Source organism: Python bivittatus, unplaced genomic scaffold (genome assembly GCF_059951505.1).
Source record: "Python bivittatus isolate LINGU-HERP-01145 unplaced genomic scaffold, Pbiv_v1 ctg000220_np1212, whole genome shotgun sequence".
Lineage (NCBI taxonomy): Eukaryota > Metazoa > Chordata > Lepidosauria > Squamata > Pythonidae > Python > Python bivittatus.
In genome coordinates, this window is record NW_028277048.1 from 4,161,894 (window position 1) to 4,179,870 (window position 17,977).

General features: G+C 39.5%; 1 protein-coding gene across 4 annotated transcripts in view; it reads left to right on the forward strand.

The window, feature by feature from the left end:
* Positions 1-17,977, forward strand: part of RFX1 (regulatory factor X1) — a 64,792-nt gene that overhangs the window by 22,397 nt on the left and 24,418 nt on the right. For 2 of the 4 annotated variants that reach the window (XM_088137685.1, XM_088137686.1), the window contains exons 5-6: positions 5,421-5,513; positions 13,995-14,090. In XM_088137685.1, coding sequence (XP_087993811.1) covers positions 5,421-5,513; positions 13,995-14,090 — 189 coding nt within the window. The remainder of the gene's footprint in view (positions 1-5,420; positions 5,514-13,994; positions 14,091-17,977) is intronic. The other 2 variants (XM_088137684.1, XM_088137687.1) reach the window with 1 other exon arrangement.

A 17,977-nucleotide genomic window follows, 5' to 3' on the forward strand; every position in this document is an offset into this window, starting at 1 on the left:
TTGAATGAAGAAAATTTAAAATGAATTAAGGGGACAGTTGAATTTGGAATATTATTTACTTTAAAGTACTTTTGAATTAATTAAATAAATAATACATGCCTCTGTGGGAATGAGGACTGTTTAGATTTGCTAAAAGGGATGATTGCTTGGCTTCATTAAACAAAGAGATATGGGAAAGTTGTGAAAGATGATCTGATTATAGAACTATGGAGTGCTGAATGGGACTAAAGAGTTAAGGATACAGAGAAAGGGGGAAGGGAAAAAAAAGCCTCTCCTTTACTTTTACTGCTCCTTTCTGGATTACAAATTAAAGAAGAGAAACGGCTACTATCAGGAAAGCAGCAAAACTCACAAAAGGGAGGAGAGGATTGTTAACAGAGCAAATGAGAGAGGAACGGATTATGCCAGAGATATTGCAAAGGATGTTTCAAGAATTGGGGAAGAACATTACAGTGCCAGTGACAGCATCAGTCACTAAATCTGTTAAAAGAGATCTGGCTACACTTGAAGAGAGAATGGAGGAAAGATTTGTAAACATGGAAGAAAAGATGAATAAAAAATGGAAGACTCTGTAATAGAAATGAGTGGAGAGGTTAAACAAATTAAAGATAAAGTAGAAAATTTTGGAAAATAAAACCAAAATAATCTAGAGATGGAAAAAGATTTAGATAATGTGGTACTACTGGAATTAAGAAAGAATTTTGTCTGAGACTGAGAGCTGTTCCAGAGGAACCTGGTGAAGACATCAGAAAGAGGGTTGTTGAATTTTTAACAAAATTTTTGGAATGGGATGAAGTTTTGGATGCAGAAGTGGACAAAGTGTATAGAATTAATACAAGATATGCAGAGTTAAAAAATGTACCAAGAGATATACTTGTACACGTTGTCAGGGAAAAGACAAGAGACCAAGTTCTGCAACAACATTTCAGCACTAAGCTGGGGATTGATAATTCAGAAGTAATTGTGCTCAAAGAAATACCTATCAGAATATTGTGCAAGAGAAAAGAATATACTTTTTTGACTGATAAACTGAAACAAAAAAAGATACATTTTGTTGGGATAAGCTGGAAGGAGTGATTTTAACTTTTAATCAGAAAAGATTCCGACTTAACTCAGTCCAAAAGGCAAGAGACTTTTTTGAAAGGTTTAAAGAGGAATTAAAGTGGATCCAAAAGAAGGAATTATGCAACAAGTACAGGAAGCAGGTATAGACTTTTCTAAGTTTACAGCATAAACGTGGATTTTAAATGCCTAATGTGGAATATAAATGGGGCAAATGTTCCCCATAAAAGAAAAAAGGTATTTCATTATTTGAAAAAATTGAAACAAGATATAATTTATCTACAAGAAATGCAGATAAGAAGGACAAAAAATATTTGATTTATAAAAAATTGGTCAAGAATTTATTTCAGTGGGGACAAGTAAGAAAAATGAAGTTGTTTTGTACATAAACCAACAATTACAACCAAAATTGATACTGACTGATGATCATGGCAGGTATGTGGGGACTGAAATTAATTTGAATGAAGCCAAGATAATGATATTGGAAATATATACCCCAAATGAAAATAAAGCTATATTTTATAAAGGACTTATGGAAAAATTAATATTGCCATATGAAACTTGGTGTCTAATGGGAGACTGGAATGGAGTGATTTGCCTGCAGAAAAGACAGAACCTCTGTGAAAGGAATTAAAATAACACAAGGTAAATTACCGAAAATATTTTTTCAAATGATGGACAACTTTGAGCTTATACATGTATGTTGACATAAAAATAGTGATTCTAAAGAATATACTTTTTTCTCTGAAACACACAGATCTTTCTCAAGAATAGATATGTTTACATGTAACACATGTAAAAATCTTGTTACATGTGTTAACAAAGTAGATATATTGCCAAAGACTTTTTCAGATCTTATAACCCAGTGTCTCTAATGTATAAGATGAGAGTTATAGATGGAGGCTAAATGAGACTTTGTGTGATGGAATGTGAGGGTGGCCTTGGAAGATGGGGGGAAGAGATGGCGCCTAGGGAATGATTAGATAAAAGAGAAAGGAGTCTGCAACAGGGTAATGGTCAAAGAAAGAAACTTAGGAAAGATCCACCCTAACTACTCAGGTGGTAAATAGGGAGGGCAGGAGATTTGTACTTTCAGACTTGCAAGATTCTATAAATGTAGCCTTACAATAAAGTAGAATTAGTTCATCTAGTCTTGTTTCCTGTCTGGTTTATCTGGGAGGGCTGACGTCAACCTTACAAGTCTCCCACTCTCTAGCATATAACTGGACAAACATATGCCAATCAGGGAACTACCAGAGGAGCAAAACAAAACCCCCACCCCCACCAGCACTGGCAAGGCAGGCCACAGCACATAATAGAGAGCAAACCCCATCCCATTTTAGCACTGAAGATGTTACCTCGCCGGGTAATGAAACGTTTGCAAGGAAAGAACCAAGCTCAGAGAACCCCAAGGACTCCACAATTTCTGTAGTAAAAATGAATATATTACCTAGAATGATGTTTCTATTTCAAACAATATCTGATTTGAAAAATGACATACCTTTTAAGCAATGGCAAAAAGTTATATCTAGATTTATATGACAAGGGAAAAAACCAAGGGTTTATAAAATTCTTCAGGATGCAAAGGAAAGAAGAGGATTAGGATTGCCTAATTTCAAATTGTATTTTGCAGCCTGCTGTTTGGTTTGGATGAAAGAGTGGGTTGAGAATAAAAGATGTTAGAATTGGAAAAATACAACCTGAGGATTGGATGGCATGGCTTTTTATGGTATGACAAAGTTAAGGTTAATGTAGACTTTAAGAATCATTATGTTAGTGCCATACTAAGAATATGGAATAGATACAAACCCAGGCTGTGCCCGAAAATGCCTTTATTGATTCAGCACAAAAAACATTTTATAGAAAAGAAACAGCGGGCAAAGAGAAATGGTTAACATATTAAGATTTGCTGGTACAGGAACATGGGAAGCTTAAAATGAAGTCAAGAGAACAATTGACTACAGAGGGATTTAGTTTTCAGTGGTTTTCATCTGCACAATTAAGAGAGGGATTTAATATAGATAAAAAAGTAATTGGAATTGAAAAACATAAAATGGAATTTGAAACTGAATTTGTACAAATGATGAACACGTGATTGCTAAAATATGTAAACTTTTGCTGAGATTTGAAACAGAAGAAGAAAAAGTTAAAGAGTGCATGATAAAATGGGCTAAGAATTTTGGTTATAATATACAGACAGGCCAATGTGAGAGAATGTGGTTAAAAGGACAGAAATTGACATTGTGTGCAATTTAAGAGAGAATTTTTACAAAATGATGTACCATTGAAATTACACCAGGGAAATTAGCTAAGATGTACAAAGTGTACTTCTAAACAGTGCTGGAAATGTGGAAAACATGAAGGGTAATGGTGAACTTATGAAAAAGCAAAAAAAAAAAAAAAAAAAGGAAAAGGAAAAGAAATTGAATACAAATACATATAATGATGCAAAGAATTCTAAAGACCAACATTCAGATGAAACCAAAACTGTTTTTACTGGGGCTTATGGATAACCAATTAGAAAAGACATATGGAAGATTGGTTTTGTGTATGGTAACTGCAGTATATTGTATGCACAAAGATGGACAAATGCTGAAATACCCACAATGGAGGAATGGATTGTAAAGATGATGGAATTTGCAGAAATGGCAACATTGACCTGTTTGATCAGGGATAAGGCAACAAGTACTTTTATTAAAGACTGGAAACCTCTTATGGAGTTTTTGCTGAAAATGGAAAAAAATGAACTAGTGATTTATGGATTGGCTGATTAAAAAGGGTGGAATATGAGAAGAAGAGAATTATGATGTAATTTTAATGAGGAAGGAGAGAGGATAAGTTTGTATTTGCTGTAAAGAAGTTCAGAAATCGCTTCTTTATGTATCTTTTCTTTTTTTCTATTTGTATTTCTTTTCACACTTTTCTTTCTCAATTCACTTTATTCTTTATTTTTTCTTTTTCTTTTCTTTAATCTTTATATTATTTCATGTTTATCTTTTATCTCGGTGAAAATCTTTAATAAAAATTATATTAAACAACAGCAACCATGCCACTTAGTGCAGCGTTGCAGTCGGCAAGTGAGGACTACCTGTATCAGCCTTAAATGTAATTCAGGACTGCCAACTGTTTCCTTTGAGTTATATAATAAGAGCAGCACTGCTGAATGCAATACTGATGATACCTCATTCCATTGTTCCCATTCGCCTACTCCAGTGGTTGCATGTAAATATTAAGAAGTAGGAGACAGAATAAAACCATGGATAGCTATAGTCCATGGAAGCTCATTGAGTAATTTGGGCCATTTGGGCCATTAATTACTTTTCATCTCAATATACTATTTAGCATTGTTCTTGTGGGAATAAAATTGGAGGAGGAAGTACTATATACACAGTGCTGAGCTCCTGGAAGAAAGGTGGGATATAAATCTAATAAAAAACTGGAAGTATTACATTGGGCAGCATTTTGATGAACATCATATTTCAGGAACTTATGCATTGTTATAGTTAGGATATGGGAAGAATTTAATCCGAATTATGGATCTGAATATTTGGAAACCTCCCAAGTGTTTGAGTTGAGATTATTTTTGGTGAAGCAGTTCACCACTTAAATATTTTGATGTAAGCAATTCACCAGTTTCATATTTTGGTGCTGCTTTGGGTACAGTCTAGATATTATTTTTATCAAGCTTGGTCTTGTTCACTGGCTTATGGAAATGATGAAAAACAGACATAGTTGTGCCAATCTTTAAGGAACATTTGCATGTATGTGTATAACATAGTGTCTTTGTATCTCTGTGTCTGTACAGTGGTACCTCGGGATACGAACTTAATGCGTTCCGTGACTCTGGGCGTATCCCGAGTTGGTCGTAACCCGACGCAAATTTCCCCATAGGGTTCAATGTAAATCTGGTTAATCCGTTCCGCCCTCCGAATTTGGTCGCACCCCGAAGCAAATTTTCCCATAAGGTCCAATGTAATTACCGTTAATCCGTTCTGGCGTCCGCAGACCACGTGTCAGGGGCGGAAAAATGTCCATACCCCGAGGTGGACTTCGCACATTGAAGTAAATTTTTGTGGCCGGAGCTGGTCATAACCCGAAAAGTTCGTTAGTAGGGGCATTCGTATCCCGAGGTACCACTGTATGTACACAGGAAGCAATTTGCAGTATAAGTTTAAATTGAGACAAATTAATGATAAAGCAATTTTTGGCACAACCTACTGAATGTATGTGAACAGGCAGCTTGTGCCTAGTGAACAGTACTTAGTAACGTAATGGTTAGTCTTGCTTTTTAATCACTGGTTCAACTTATCATAGTTCTTATGAAGATAACCAGGCCTTTTTTATGCCAACTGTTTCAGCGGCTCGTGGTACAGAATACATCACAAACTAGCAAAGGAGGATCGATAGCTTTAGCTGTTCATGGTGTACAACAAGTCCACTCTTCACCTGAGGTGAGTGATCAAATATTCAAATTTGGCAGGTTTTGTGAAGTGTATATGTAGATGTCCTGTTTGTTATATATCAAAGAAGCTTGAGTTTGGTCTTCGCTGCCTTTTGGTGTTGCTCATCCTCTCATCTGTCTCCCAGTTCAGTCTGTTGCTTTCTTTTCTCTATCCGTTTTTAGTTCCTTTACCTAGTCAGTCAGTCCTGATGAAGTTTCCATCTCACTTTCTAATTAGACAAAAAATAAATGTATATTTTTTATCACCCCAGCAGTATTGTTAACTGTGGAAAAAAGTCAGCATGTGCTGGTCACTTAAAAATCAAATAATCTGTAAGGAAATATAATCAAACATAATAATGATCAGCTTGATTACAGTCCTTTTAATATGGAAAATAAGTCATTTTGTACCTACAATTGAGAGGATTGACAGTAAAATGGTGACTGCAGGATTTAATTGCATTAATTGTTTTAAAAGTATATATAAAGAACTTGTTCTTCTTAATATTTTTTGTCTGCTCCGTTATGTGATTAGCAGAGATCAGATAGAATAGGACCGATCTAAGCAGAAAGACTGCCTGGTGAATTGAGTAGAAGCTATCCCTTTTCATGTGATTCCAAAAAAGCACTTCAGAGTTCATGGGAAAGTGAATGTAGCACCTATCCAAAACTAAAGTGTTATAAAGCACTTTATAACATTTGTATGTTATCAGAGGGGAGATCCCAAGAAAAACATGGCTGCTTTAGAAAGTTGAAGACAGATATTGCATTTTTATTCATACACTCAGAAACACTTGAAGCACCATTTTGGAACTGAATTCAAAGTGCTTCACAGCTACAATGAAAAGCCCAGGAAACAAATTAAAGACTGAAGGCCTATTAAGCAGGCAACAGGAAACAGTACCTTGGATAGCTCCATGTGAATTCTGCTGGATGAAGTGCCCCTGCTGAGACTGTGGAAGGGCGTTTTGTTTGCTGTTTTTAACTTCTGTACTGTTAAGGAAATAGAGTTCTGCTGAATGTTGTTCCTCAGTTTCTTTCCCACCGTCATCCATAGTTTCGTAGATGGTTAATAATCTGGCATTTCTTATCTGAAACCCATTTTATTGTACTCATTATGAAAGGAAATTCACCAAGATAGTATACGTTTGAGATTTAGATTTCAGTTTTCATTATGGGCAAGAATAGGAGACAGATAAATCTCTCCTGAAGTACCAAATTTACTGAAAGTTTTTCTGCATAAATCCTCTTGAAATGAACGTTGTTGCACATGATCTTTGTTGTTGACTATCTTATTTACAGCAAGATTTAAGTAATGGTAATTCTTAATAATAAATCCTAGCAATTAGTATAATGCTTTAGAGCTTTCAGTTTGTTTCATAAATGTTATGTCATTACAATCCTTTCAACAGGCTGTGTAAGGTCACTTTCATCCATCTTATGCAGGGAGGAAAGTTTGAGAGAAAGAGCTGTGCATTACCAAAACAATGTGATAGTTCCTTTCCTAAGACTTTTCTAGTAATTTCTGAATCTGTTCCATCTCCAGAGAATGATATGTGATGTGGGATATAACTATGCTATGCTGTGCTAACATTGCTCTTGCAAAATCAACATTTGCCCATTAGGGCTTCTATGCATTGAAGTAATTTGTTGGTACAGAGCATGAATCAACAAGTTTTAGAAGCAGAAGAGGAATAATTGTAATGATAAGGATTCCAGTCAATCGATAATTTGGCATGGAAATTGATCAGAGTCTCGGCGATCTTTTAAAAATCAGGGAAAGATTGTTCTGGTTCCATTTTGGCTTAACACAGAACCAAAGTTCAGCTTACAAAATGCTTTCTTCTGGGATAAGCAGCAACAGCTCTTGCCAAGTATCTACTTGGCAAATTTGAACCACATACAGGTAGTCCTTGACCTAAGACCATTCATTCAGCAACCAGTGCTGAATAAATGGTGGTTATGACTGGTCCTTGGAGTTCCAGCTGTCCCAGCACTCCTGTGATCACATGATCACGATCTGGGCACTTGGCAACTGGTTCACACTTACCAGAAAATCAATGGGGAAGCTGGTAGAGAAGGTCGCAAGTTGCTGGGGTAAGTCTTCCCCACCCACACACCCTCCCCCAGCTCCTCTGTGCTTGCACTGTGCTGGCCACTCACTCACCCTCCCTGAGCCTTGCCTCACCACACCTCCCTCACACCCTTGCACACCCTCCCCAACCCACACTGCACCTCTCATGCACCCCCTTGCAGCCCCATGCACCCTCCCTGACCATTGGCACACCTCCCTCATGCACCCTGTTATGCACTCCCGCGGACCCTCCCTGACTGTCACCATACCTCCCTCACACCCTCGTGCACCCCCTCACTTTCCGACCCATGCCATGCTTCTGACACACACCCTCACGGATCTTCCCTGAGCCTTATTGTGCCTCTTGCGCACCCCCGAGCACCCCTTTGCTTCCTCCCCTACTTGGCAGCAGCCACTTACCTCCCTGCTGACCTGGGGCTTGCAACTTCCTGTCAGCTTCCCCACTGACTTTGGTTGTGGGAAGCCGGCAGGAAGTTGCCTTGTCTAAATGACTGTGGGACTTGGTTAACGATAGCAACTGGGACTGCAGGGATTGCCATTGCTAAACGATGCGGTCGTGCTTTACGACTGCATCATTAGTGATGGAAATTTCAGTCCCAGTTGCCATTGTAAGTCGAGGACTACCTGTATGTAAATACCAGTCTGCTGCAGTTGTCTACATGCATGACTTAAAAGAGATATCTGTGACTGACCTTTATAGTTTAGGTTCTATAGAGCTGTTTCAGCCTTCTGTTTCTTAAATAATGCTGGTGGGGAAGGAGGGGAACGGATATCAGTATTTTGGTAGATGATTTCTCTTTGGTAGATGATTATTGCTTCTAATATTGCCTAAAGGAACCATCTTGGTGTGGGTCAGTATTTTACATTAATCACAAAGATCTGTATTGGTGATTATTGGCTATGCTGATCTTGGATGTTAATGTAATTTCTGATAATTTAGTGCTGCCATTTTTCACCATTAATAAAAAAAATTGTGACAGGAATTCCAATATATTTTAATTCAATTCAATATAAGCATGAACATTGTAAAAATGAAAAACAACAGAAAGAAAAAAGGCAAGATTTAAAAAACCAAATCAAAGGATTATTTTGACAAAGTATGATGCATAAAGATGAATTCACTATGACCCTGTAATGTGAAGTTAGCCCCCTAATATTGATAGTATCCAGATTTGTCCAACTTTCATTGGTCAAGCTGTAAAAAACATGTATACAAAATTAATTGCACTTGAGATATATGACACAATTTGTTCTGGTTTGAGCAGAGTTTTTGAACGATTCTTTCTTGGATTTCAACAAAAATCAGTTCTATATTCTGAGTCTTACAGATTAAGCAATAAGCTAGAAGAATTGCCCAGATCAATAGATTGAATTTATTTGGAATTATTTGTGTGCTGTTTACTTGAGTGATTTATTTATTGGTTTTTTGTCTTGCTTATTTACATTAATTGAATGTTGTTAACTTGAAGCCCCTTCATGGATCACTGCCTTGTCATGGCGAAGGGGCTTGCGTAACTCAGTGAAGCCATGAGCTATACCGTGCAGGGCCACCCAAGACGGACAGGTCATGACAGAGAGTTCTGACAAAATGTGGTCCACTGGAGAAGGAAATGGCAACCCACTCCAGTATCCTTGCCAAGAAAACCCCATGGACAATGTTAAAAGGCTAAAAGATATGGCACCGGAAGATGAGCCCCTCAGGTCGGAAGGTGTCCAATATGCTACTGGGGAAGAGCGGAGGGCAATTCCAAGTAGCTCCAGAAAGAGTGAAGCGGCTGGGCCAAAGCCGAAAGGACGTTCAGCTGTGGATGTATCTGGAAGTGAAAAGAAGGTCCGATGCTGTAAAGAACAATATTGTATAGGTACCTTGAATGTAAGATCTATGAACCAAGGCAAGCTGGATGTGGTCAAACATGAGATGACAAGATTGAACGTCGACATCTTGGGAATCAGCGAACTGAAATGGACGGGAATGGGTGAATTTAATTCAGGCGACCATTATATCTACTACTGTGGCCAAGAAACCCTTAGAAGAAATGGAGTAGCCCTCATAGTCAATAAGAGAGTGGGAAAGGCAGTAATGGGGTACAACCTCAAAAATGACAGAATGATCTCAGTGCGTATCCAAGGCAAACCATTCAACATCACAGTAATCCAAGTCTATGCCCCAACCACTGATGCCGAAGAAGCTGAAGTTGACCGGTTCTATGAAGACCTACAACACCTTCTAGAACTAGCACCAAAAAAAGATGTCCTTTTCATCATAGGGGATTGGAATGCTAAAGTAGGAAGTCAAGGAGTAATCGGAATAACAGGCAAGTTTGGCCTTGGAGCACAAAATGAAGCAGGGCAAAGGCTAATAGAGTTCTGTCAAGAGAACAAGCTAGTCATAGCAAACACTCTTTTCCAACAACACAAGAGACGACTCTACACATGGACATCACCAGATGGTCAATACCGAAACCAGATTGATTACATACTTTGCAGCCAAAGATGGAGAAGCTCTATACAGACAGCAAAAACAAGACCAGGAGCTGACTGTGGCTCAGATCATGAGCTTCTTACTGCAAAATTTAGGCTTAAATTGAAGAATGTAGGGAAAACCAGTAGACCACTCAGATATGACTTAGATCATATTCCTTGTGAGTACACAGTGAAGGTGATGAATAGATTTAGAGGATTAGATTTGGTAGACAGAGTGCCTGAAGAACTATGGACGGAGGTCTGTAATATTGTACAGGAGGCAGCAACTAAAACCATCCCAAGGAAAAAGAAATGCAAGAAAGCAAAATGGCTGTCTGATGAGGCATTACAAATAGCTGTGGAAAGAAGGAATGTGAAAAGCAAGGGTGAAAGGGAAAGATATAAGCAACTGAATGCAGATTTCCAGAGAATAACAAGGAGAGATAAGAAGGCCTTCTTAAATGAACAATTCAAAGAAATCGAGGAAAACAATAGAATGGGGAAGACTAGAGATCTCTTCAAGAAAATTGGAGATATCAAAGGAGCGTTTAGTGCAAAGATGGGCATGATAAAGGACAAAAAAGGCAGGGACCTAACAGAAGCAGAAGAGATTAAGAAGAGGTGGCAAGAATACACAGAAGAACTATACAAGAAAGATCTTAATGTCCCTGATATCCATGCTGGTATGGTCACTGACCTTGAGCCAGACATCCTAGAGAGTGAAGTCAAGTGGGCCTTAGGAAGCATTGCTAACAACAAAGCTAGTGGAGATGACAGTATTCCAGCTGAGTTATTTAAAATACTAAAGGATGATGCTGTTAAAGTGCTGCACTCAATATGCCAGCAAGTTTGGAAAACGCAACAGTGGCCACGGGATTGGAAAAGGTCAGTTTACGTTCCAATTCCAAAGAAGGGCAATGCCAAAGAATGCTCAAACTATCACACAATTGCACTCATTTCACATGCTAGCAAGGTTATGCTCAAAATCCTACAAGCTAGGCTTCAGCAGTACGTGAACCGAGAACTACCGGATGTACAAGCTGGGTTTCGAAGAGGCAGAGGAACTAGAGATCAAATTGCCAACATTCGCTGGATCATGGAGAAAGCACGAGAGTTCCAGAAAAACATCTACTTCTGCTTCATTGACTATGCAAAAGCCTTCGATTGTGTGGATCACAACAAACTCTGGCAAATTCTTAAAGAGATGGGGGTACCAGACCACCTTACCTGTCTCCTGAGAAATCTGTATGCGGGCCAAGAAGCAACAGTTAGAACCGGTCACGGAACAACCGATTGGTTCAAAATAGGGAAAGGAGTACGACAAGGCTGTATACTGTCACCCTGCTTATTTAACCTATATGCAGAGTACATCATGAGAAATGCCAGGCTGGAAGAATCACAAGCCGGAATTAAGACTGCAGGGAGAATCATCAATAACCTCAGATATGCAGACGATACCACCCTAATGGCAGAAAGTGAAGAAGAACTAAAGAGCCTCTTGATGAGGGTGAAAGAGGAGAGTGTGAAAGCTGGCTTGAAACTCAACATTAAAAAGCTAAGATCATGGCATCTGGACCTATCAATTCCTGGCAAATAGAAGAGGTAGAAATGGAAGCAGTAACAGACTTCATTTATTTGGGCTCCAAGATCACCGCAGACGGAGACTGCAGCCATGAAATTAAAAGACGCTTGCTCCTTGGGAGGAAAGCTATGGCAAACCTAGATAGCATATTAAAAAGCAGAGACGTCACCTTGCCGACAAAGATCCGCATAGTCAAAGCTATGGTTTCTCCAGTAGTAACGTATGGCTGTGAGAGCTGGACCATAAAGAAGGCTGAGCGCCGAAGAATTGATGCCTTTGAACTGTGGTGCTGGAGAAGACTCTTAAGAGTCCCCTGGACTGCTAGGAGGTCAAACCAGTCAATCTTAAAGGAAATCAACCTGATTGCTCATTGGAAGGATTGATAATGAAGCTCAAGCTCAGATACTTTGGTCACCTAATGCAAAGAGAGGAGTCTTTGGAAAAGACCCTGATGCTGGGAAAGATTGAAGGCAAAAGGAGAAGAGGACGGCAGAGGATGAGATGGTTAGATAGCATCACTGAAGCAATGAGCATGAAACTGAGCAAACTCAGGGAGGCAGTGAAGGACAGGAAGGCCTGGCGCAATATGGTTCATGGGGTCACGAAGAGTCGGACACGACTTAACGACTGAACAACAACAACTTGAGGCCATATTTTGTTGAGATTTTGGCTCACAGTGCCACTTTTTGCAAGGTTAATAGTGGACCTGCTAGAAAGATCTGCTGCTGGATTCCTAATTGCCCTCAATCAAAGATTTTTTGGTATACTTCATGTTCATTTTAAAACACTAGTCAGTTTCTGAGATATAGAGATGATTCAGGTTGTGGAAATGATCACTCCTAAGCTTTCACTTTGTAGAGCTCAGTTTTGCTTACTAGTGAGCTAGGACAATGAAACAGAAGGGAAGATTGTTAGAACTCAAGATGTAAATCTCAGGGCAAATCCAATCAAACACAGATAAGCATATTGTTGAGCCCACTTTGTGGCAGTGATAGTGTTGAAGGAACACTAGTTCTGTATCACTGTTATATTCATGAGTTACAGATTTCCTTGGGGCTAATTTCAGCTTGTCCCACATAGTGACATCAGAATCTTTGAAAGCTGCTGTGATATGATTGTTAACACTTTGAGGATAACTTTGTGTCTGTTTCAGCATTAAGAGTCCATTAGTTTGCAGATCAGTCTGGGTCAGGAATAATGTCTGTCTGTCATGAATTTCGTTATTGTAGTCTTACATCAAAAAGTTCTTGAAGAGGTTCAGCCTATCATTTGATTAGTTCAACTTCATCATTCAGTCTCCTTGGCTTATTGCATATAGCACGATTCAAGAGGAGATAAATAAGGTTATTGTTGCTTCGGAGGAAGTGGCTGTGATGCTCTTAATGAATATGTTCATTTGGGTTCTTAGGATGGATTATTGAACTTAGACAATACAACTTTCCTCCTCACTTCATATACATAATATTTTTGAGCCTTCAGAATTTATTTAATTATTTATTTATCAGATTTCCATAGCCGCCCATCTCACAAATGTGACTAGGCGGCATATGATAAAACAAAGAGTTAAAAAGTATAAACAACCATTAAACATAATTAAACATAAATATAAATAAGACCATGGGAGAATGGACCAAGTATAACCATCTTGTGGGCTCCCTGTTTCCATGGGGTCCCCAAGGCTGCTGGAGAAACCATGTTTTAAGAGATTTCTGGAAGACTAATAGGGTCAGGGCTTATCACAATATGTTTGGTTACTTTGAAAGAACTTCTCAGATTCTTGGTTGGTGAGTTAACCACTAATTTTCTTGACAGGGTTATGAAAAGATACTACATTAGACTTGTTAATAATCTCAAATTTAGCCTTGTATTCCATTGGTCCTGAAACATTCTTAGTTTAAAATGGAAAGTCAATTTATGAACTGGTTTTTGTGTGTTGTCTTTTAAATGTCCAGTTTAGAATTATTCCATTTTTATCTGAAATAAACCACACAAGAGCAAGTTGAGACCATATCTGGGGATGTCAAGAATGTTTGATCTTTAATGTCAAAACCCACCCCTTCAGACTTATAGAAAAAATACTTGAAAAATGGAAGGTTGCTACTTCGTTTTCCCCATACCTGCTTTTTTCAAACTTTTTAAAAGCCTTTTTATTTATTTATTTTTTTAATCTGGATAGTGTAAAAATCATTCCCAGAAAGGGGATATTTCCAACCTGGAAGAATCTTACTGATTTTTAGCTAAGACCAAGTGAGCGTGAATTGTAAAAATATATAATATAATCCATCATGCAGTTGTGCCTTTCTCCTTTGTCCATACCCAGAGAGGGTAAAGTGCTCCTCCTTGCCTTTCAGCGCTCCCCTGTCCAGAACAGTAGCTCTGCCGCTAAACCAGGACAAGTACAGCAGCTCCAGGTCCACGGAGTCCAGCAAGTGCCTGTTGCACAAGAGGTGCTGTATTTTTGCTTGCATCAGACTTGTGGTCCTCCCCAGTTTCAGTAATTGCTTTTTGGATGACAAGAATTCAAGCCTGATAAGGTGTTATCCTGGATTCTTAAATTGCTGCCTGCTAACAATTTCTAAGCACACTTGGAAATCTTTAAAATTCAGTCCACCATTCATCTGGTATTTCAGTGAATGTAACTCAGAACTTAAATTTTCCTTTCGTGGTAGTGATATCTCACCAGCTGTCAGATTTGTGTAAGTCCTAAAAACAAGCATGTGAGCATCTGCTGTGGCCCATTCTTGTTTCATGTCCTCTTCTCCCAATGGCAGTTTGTATGTTTTATATGTGTTTCACAGCTAATAAAAATGTTTTCGTGAAACATGTTGTTGTTTGCTTGTTGAACAATAGTATCCTATTACTCCTTGTTTTTAAGAGGCGATATTGTCCATGTGAGGGTTGGGGGAATAGCTTTGTTATATAAAATTAATTGCATTCTGTTGAATGCATAATGCATGCCCCAACAAAAGCAACAGAGGTGTGTCAGAGGCATTTTTCTGAAAATAATAATTTTGTAAGCTCTTCTTTTTTAAAAAAATTGTACATTTTTCTTCTTCATTTTAATGTGTTCTTGTATAGGTCTCTTCAAAAATAAAGCAGTACAGAATTCCGTAGACCTTTCTCCCATAATACCATGTACAGGATTACAACTTTCCTTAGGCTGCTTTGTGTAGTTAACCCAGGCCAAAAAGAAATGGCATCTCAGATTTAGGAATTTTGTTTTTGCCAACAATCTGCCACTTACATTTTCTGTAGATCTAATTTTCCATAGAGATCGAACCCTGAATTATTTTACAATTAGGTAATTTGCCATGTAGCCCTCTAATCATGTTTCAGAAGTTCCTCTGAAGAGCCTAGTTGATGAACACTAGCCAACCAGAGGAACTTACATAATCTTCTCATGATGAAAGAATTAAACTTCTCTGCTTTAGGAAAATCAAAATATTTTCCTACAGTTGAGCCAAGGCATTCTACAATGGGATATCTCATTCCCCTTTGTTCTGGAGGCAGAACTAGTAGATTCTGAGAGTGCTTCTTGTGAGAGGAGATAGTTCCATTCTCGGTTCTGGCTCTACCTTGTTCTGGAGAGGATACAGGTCTGCCAACTCCACTAGCCATCTTTGCAACTAGGATTCCATTAGTAGCCAGACTTTCCTTGTTTCTTTCTGTTTTTGTTCCTTGTCTTATATTTACCTAGAAATTAGAACGAGAAGACCCATAATCACTAAACTCATGGACACTTGCTGTCTCTGGGTATGTATAGAACTGCTTTGTTAGGTGGAACTGAGCAAGAAAACTGGCTTTCAGCACTGTGATAACACATACCCTCCTTTCCTGCCATCTCCACACAGGAGAACTTAATCGGTGCACCAGCCTCTGAGCTGCCAGCCACAATCACATGTCGCTTGCAGCTTCTAGAGGGCTTGTCAGCTCTTCCCAGAGAATCAGATGACCTGGGCATGGGAGGGAGGGGATAGACTGGCTGCCCAGTTCCCCTCTGTTCTTCACAGAAGGAACAATGGTGCTTTAGTGGCTTACCTGCCAAATAATACCTTATCCGTGAAGGCTCCATACAGTTTGCATACTGGAGACTCCTGCTAATGATCAGAGTGGTCACTAGTTAGGCCGTGGTCTTGCCATCTCTGGTCTTTCTCCTCCCAGGGGTAAGTTGAGAACCCCATATTGGGGTTGGTCCACAAAAGAGGAACAAGGAGGGATGGAGGTAGCAGCACTGTTCTCCATCCTTTTTTTCTACATGCCTCTTCCCCACACCCCCACTGCAGGGGGTGAAGCATAGGCTAACTCCACAGGGGGAACTTTCTCCCTTTCCTTGAGACCTTTAACAAAATCCTTGAGGCACAGTGGGAGGAGAGGGGGAGTCCCTGGCTTCTAAGCTCTACACCTTCCCACAGGCAGCCCTAAACCTTCTCAAGACCTTTCTTACTTGATATTCCCATGGCAGCTCTTGTCTCAGGAGCCAGAACAAAGAAAGGGAAAACACCCCAAAACACTTGGAGAATAGAAGGATAGAGTTTCTGTGGTGCAGATCACACAAGGTTACAGCCTTAGCCATAAGGGCCTCCCTTGCCACATCCATCTTCTCTAGAGCCTCAATCTTAGCTCATCCCCCAGAAAATAAGGAGCTTAGGGCATGAACAAGCTAGCCAATCAGCCCCTTTCATGTTGGATGTTAGTCCCATTCTTCGGATGTTATGGCATCCCTTCAGTGGATGCTCATCCCCAATACCCCAAAGAACCCAGAGGTGATCCCAGTGAGGGTGAGGAATTCCCACAAGTAGTGGTTCTCAGAAGCCCTGTTCAAGGGCAAGGACATATGCCCACTCACAAGTGTAGTTCACTACAGATGTCAATCCAGTTCACTACAGACTTCAACCTAGTAGCCCAGGGATGGATGGAAGAGGAAGCCCAAAGCAGCATAAATTTCCTGAGACTATGCACAACACACCTAGTTCTAAGCATGCTCCAGGCTTTCTTAAAAAGCCATCATGTCTTCCTCTTAATAGACATTATGACACCAAAGTCAACATCAGGAGAGAGAGCATTAGTATATAAAGGCAGCTATGAAAGTAGGCAGCCAAACTCTTATGCTGGGTCAAGAAAAATATAGCATCTTTCATGGCAAAATACATCCAGGGAATCCACAACACAACTGCAGACTAGCTCAGCCATGAACACTTTAACTTTACCAAATTAGTCTCAATGCTAAGGTGTTTGAACAAATTGTTTCAATCTTTGGAAGGCCAGCAGTGGACCTCCTAGCAAATCCAGTGATTCACAAGGTGGATATCACACTTTCCAAACCAGGGAGCAGGGACAACAAATGTCTTCATCACCTCCTGGTCCAAAGACCTACTCTATGTCTTCCACCCATTTCTGCTAATGTCCAGGCTCCTGAAACTAATGTGAAACTCCCAGTTGCCTAGATTGCCTTGGTATTCAAACCTAGTCAACCTTTCAGCATCCCAATCATGGACCTGCTGGCCTCACCCAACCTGCTGATTTATAGAGGATTTAATTTCCCAGATCCCAGCTGGTTACAACTATATACCTGGAGACTCAGCTGGGTCAGCTTGCCAGCCTAGGATATAATAACAAAACCATTAATCCCAAGGAAGTCACAGCACTCTCATATTTGTGCTCACATGCCAGGCTTTCTGCAGATGGCCCAAGGAAGGGAATCTCATCAATATCAGCCTCTACTCAAGACCTGGTCTTCCTACCAAAAGATTTCAAAGATGGACTTATAACCAAGCTGTCTCCACAGGCTGGTGTCAGCATATTCTTCAGTCTTGACACCAGGGATCAGTGAAACTCTGTCCATTTTCACATCAAGAGATTCTGAAGGGAAGACTCATTGCTAATACCATCCATGATCTACCAGTTTCTGTCATGGAACATATAACTAGTTTTTCAAGTCCCAGTATGAACCCTATTCAAGCCCATGCACAAAGTAGCCATTAAATACCTAACATGGAAAGGGCATTCATAATAGCCCTAGAAATAGGTGCACTGTTGCCCAAGAAAGAATTTTATATCATCCATCACTCAGTCCCTAGGCCCAACCTTTATTCTCAAGGTCAGTTTGGTCTTCCATTGGGATTTCCTTCTGCCCCAGCCCCAAAAGCCAACTAGAGGAACACTGGCACAAACTAAACATCAAATGGAGTTATCAAGATCTATCTGAGAAGGAGTTCAGAGTCTGACAGTTTCCTAATGGCTTTGCAGCATTCCACCTTGGCTACACCAACTATGATCTCCTGGTGAATCAAGTTTGCATCAAATAAACATAAGAAATTCAGAATAACCCTGTCCC